This window comes from Colletotrichum acutatum (assembly GCF_030867785.1).
Source record: "Colletotrichum acutatum strain CBS 112980 chromosome Unknown BDZ83scaffold_223, whole genome shotgun sequence".
NCBI classification, from domain to species: Eukaryota; Fungi; Ascomycota; class Sordariomycetes; order Glomerellales; family Glomerellaceae; genus Colletotrichum; species Colletotrichum acutatum.
Genome location: NW_026849217.1, coordinates 7910 through 12503, shown reverse-complemented (window position 1 = coordinate 12503; position 4594 = coordinate 7910). Strand labels below are relative to the sequence as shown.

Here is a 4594-nt window from a genome sequence, read left to right as displayed (position 1 = left end):
TGAGCTTTCCAGACTCACTTTGTTTAATACCTTCCGCGAACAAGAACTATTTAGCTCCAGATCACACACTTTGACTGCTGCATGTTTTCGTACGTTAGGTGTAAGTGACGTAAAGTATGCGGTGAGCTTATTGACACTTTGTAGCCTGCAGAGGTCGCACTCGGGTCTATGGCCGTTGGGGGCTCTCCTACCCAGAATTTGGCTACTACAGCATGAATCTTCCAAGACAGTACATTTAATCGCATGTGCACAAGAAGACTTTTAATAGCCCGGAATATCAATGATAATTTGAGATGCAGCTATCATGCATCATCTCCTTATGAGGCTGAAAGGTCACAATTGCCCGAGCCCTACAGATATGGTTGCGGTATGGTTGCATTGAATTCTTCAATGGGGTCAGAGTCCGGGGTACTTCAGCGTACTCTTGGCAATCGCCAAGCTAGTGCCACCATTGTTACCCTGTGATTAATAGCAATGCTGTTTGACTGGGCACTCGAAAGTTGGTCATTAAAAACACCCATCTAATCAGCTTCCGTGTCTTCCTGATGGCACATCTCTGTTTACAACTATATTGGCATTTTTCAAGCTGGTCAAGGCAATTTGTGAACGAGGATATTTTCTTCGGGCTATCTAATCCACTCTTGAGTCTACAATGTCTTTTTGTCGTCATCGGCCAAAGCTTATAATATGCTAGAAGACATCTGCCCGATCCCACACATTTCTAAGCCATCCCGTTCGATACTGCAAAAGAGACCTCTTCAAAAGCTGAACACGGTCTCGGTCCCAGTACAAAAAGCCAAGCTGCCTCCACGCTTCAACGGTGGCTTTCACCCGATCCAATCGCGTGCTATCTATGCCCACGTGATCGGGGGAATTTCGCAGCAACTCAGAACCCCAGCGACGGCAATCTAAACTAGCGTGCGCGTCGACCCAAGCAAAAGGATGATCCGTTTTTGAGTCATCAACGGCGATTGCTGGTAACCTTCTTTCGTAGCCGTATATTACATCTCGCAGCCGTCTGATCTCATACTCATGGGACAAGAGCGTGTGAAGGGTCAGATCCAGCTGTGAGGATACCACAGGGAAGTACTCCAAAATGTAGTTGCTGGGTACTTGGTGACCTCCCATAAGAATCTGATGATCCGAAATGCACTTCAAATCTGTCAATGCAGCGGCAAAGATCTTGGTGTTTTCTGGGCCCATAGTGAGTCCACCTCGTAGGATCTGTCGGAATGTTGTAATATCGTAAAATACATGTGTGTTTGGCGTATCAAACCCTGCTGGGTCTTGGTGTGAGACGAAAAACTGGTGTAGCTTGCCTACAAAGTCGTGTATTCCCGCAATTTGCTCTATCTGGCAAGGTGTGAAGCATTGATTCAAAATTGTCCGTACTTCCATAGTCGTTTCTTCACTCACGCGGTCGCGACAGACTTGTGTAAGCAGTTGATACCGCAAGCAAGCGAGCACGAGACGATCTTTTTCGTCTTTTGTGAGCGGCTTGGCTGCCTCTGAGTCAACAGTCCAAAGTTGCTGCCGTTGAACTTTGGTGTACAAAGTGACAAAGTCTCGAGCGACGAAGTCGCATCGCGTAGCCTCAATCAAGTGATCGCCTGATATGGATGATATGTCTGCGGTGTCTGCGTCGAGAGCTTCCCGAAATATTGCGTACAGCTTGGTGGCGCTCACCATTTCCCTTGCACAATTATCTTTAACTTGGCCGACATTTGGGATAACCGCAAGTGCCGTGGCATCTTTGACGACAGGAGCTGCATCGTGGTGAACAACCTGTCGGATGACGCGCCGTCGTTCCGCTGTGAAGAATCTCCGCAGCGACGGGGACGCATTGACGAGCGCATTTAAATCGCTCAAGGACTCGAGGAAAGAAATGATCCCCAGTAGTATATCTGCAGGCAGATTTTCGAGAGCACTGGGTGGTGGGTAGTTGATCATGTTGCCGAAATTGAGTTGAATACTTGCAGAGGCCAAGTCGCATGTAACTTTTCGCGGTCGGAAACTTACGGCTGTTTCTTTGTTCTGGTGCGGATGGCAATTATCCGAAGAGCCGAAAACATCTTATCAATGCACGTGCTACGAACTCCCGAGCTAGACTATCAAGTATCAATGCCGGGCTAACGCGTTTCACGTTGTTTGTAGTTCGCAAGAAATCCACAAAAGTCAGTAGCGATAAGGAGTGAGAAAAGCATTGGCATCATTTCGAATAAGGAGAGGTTTACGAATTTTATTACAATTTTTCGGTATCCCCACGAAAATCACGCGAGAAGAGGCATGGTTTAATTTCAGCCCACTGCTGACTAGTTTTCCTTCCACTATTGAGGGGCTCAAGGCATTCTATATGACTTAATAACTACAGTCTTTAGTTTGGAAATGCTTTGTTTCTTAAGGAAAACGTCCGTGTCATTATTATGATTATATCATTTTGCGCCGGCAAGTCCCCTGACAGGGCCAGGGCCTTTGCGTCGTTTCCTAGCTGTAGGTACTTCTCGAATTACAATAAAGAGTCGCCCGTGATGGATGTTCAGAACCATGACATGACCTCTGGACGATTATGTTGATTCTATGGAATGTTTTTCACGAAATTTAGTCTTCAACCCGTTTAGTCTAGGTATTCGAATGTGAATCCTGACATGAAGCAATGCAATGCGATCAGATATACCTCTTTTGAACCAGGGAGTTACATGATCAGTATGTGTGAACCAGAGTATGAGTCCTTGTTGGATTCATATGCTCAACATCTTAGGTAGGCATCAGTGATTCTTTTGCCGGAACAGTCCACATTAATTCGTTGTTGAGCCGGGTAGTCTTGCCCCGAGGCAGTCGACAATCATGAACACATGATTCATATCATGTCATAGGCTATATAGCAAACCCTGCTGATTCACATCACAGTCACCCTGACATGGGGGGACAGCAGCTGTACAACATGAGCGCCGCTTGAATTCAAAACAAAGTTGGCTGAATCATACAAGCAGGTCAAGCTCTAAGTGAAAGATCATGGATCGATGCTGTCCGACTGATGAATCTACATGGTGACTAATTTCTCATATTCACTGGAGCAAGCCTGATTCTAGCCACTGCCGATCAATCTCAGTCAAGTATCTATAAGTATCCGTAGTTTTGGCATAATTGCCTCCTCGTCGACATCATTGATTCTCTGATACCGTACGTGAGATTGCAAGAAAGAAGACCAAGTCAGGAACGCCCAAGATCGATAGCCTCTGATCTCGAACAACACATCCAACAACTCTGTCGAAGTCAGATACAAGAGGCGAACCAAGATTTCATACTCAGCTTAAACCATGTGCCACAAATACTACTTCACTGGGGAGTCCGAATGCATGCACCTGGGCGTATGCTTTCGGGACGAGCAATGTCAACGTGTCAGAGACGGAGCGAGACCATGCCCTCGAAATACCTGGGTTCACCAATGGATCAACGGCGTTCTCCCGGTTGAGGGCCTTTGTCGCGATTGCCGCGGAGAAGGACTGGAAGGAAATGATGTCGTTGAGAGACCAGAGCAAGGTCATAGGCAGCGGCAAAGACGAAGAGAATATCGACAGGAAGAGCCTGAGCTGTCTGATGAAATGGAGGGAGTTTGAGAAAGTGGAAGTTGCCTAACGATGGTAGCTCTGATGCTGAGGCTGTCGAAACCTACTTTCAGTGTTGCTAGAAAAGGCAGGTACGGCGAGCTGAATGTCCAAGACAGACTAATAGCGTCCGTCATAACTTTCGGAGATGGCGAGCGGTCTCTTTTGGGCCATTTTCCTGTGTGAGAGGGTGAGGTTTAGGAAGGCGGTTGTTAGCCATCATACGTCGGCTGCACGCCGAGACATTGGAGTCCCAGCGGCGCGTCGCCCGCTCGCCTTATAGAGCAGGTGGCGAGGCTTCAGCTGGGCGGAACGCCGTCGGCGTAGCTACCTTGCGGCGTGACACGCTGGGGCTGGAAGTGCGGCGTAGGGGTTTCGATTGGGTGTAACGGCGAGCTCGGCCGGATCGTACTCCGGATCCTCAATGTTGCATCGTTCCTCAAGTCGGGGATCTTGACTTTGGAAGTGTATGGATACTCTGGGCAAGGCCAGGTCTTGGCGGCATCTGAGGCATATCGTAATTGTTCATATCTCCGAAGTCTCAGGCCATCGTGCTTGATGCCACCGGAGCATGGAATTGTGCGACGATGTCGTGACCATCATCGTATTGAGGTAGGACGTCCTGGGTTCGATAGAGTCCGATAGTATGTGATGTGATCCGGGACCCGAGTTACGAGTGTTCTAAGGCTACTCGCGGTTCATGCCGGCGTTTCCAGGTGATCGTCGTGAAAGGAAGGTGAGGAAACCACACCACCAGCTGTTTGTCTTGGCAAAGATGATCTTGCAGAAGTAAAGCGGTAGTGCTGAAGAATCCTGGCAGAGATGGGAGCCAAGCATTTGTAGGTTCTTGGAATGCCGGTGGTTCCTGGCTGGGGCTGCCGAGTGTGGTAGGTCAGTAGAAGCGGGGAGGCTAGAACAGGTTCTGCAAAGAATGCCACCATTCTGTTGCAAGAAATCGTGACTGCGGTTCCAAGGAGTTGCCTAAACTG

The 4594-nt window shown here is 48.3% G+C and overlaps 1 protein-coding gene across 1 annotated transcript; it reads right to left on the bottom strand.

The window, feature by feature from the left end:
* Positions 1–594: 594 nt before the first annotated feature.
* On the bottom strand, positions 595–2004 carry BDZ83DRAFT_643450 (uncharacterized protein). The gene has a single exon (XM_060509675.1). The coding sequence runs from the start codon at positions 1948–1950 to the stop codon at positions 691–693; it is 1260 nt and encodes a 419-aa protein (XP_060357872.1). The 5' UTR covers positions 1951–2004; the 3' UTR covers positions 595–690.
* Between the last annotated feature and the right edge of the window lie 2590 nt (positions 2005–4594).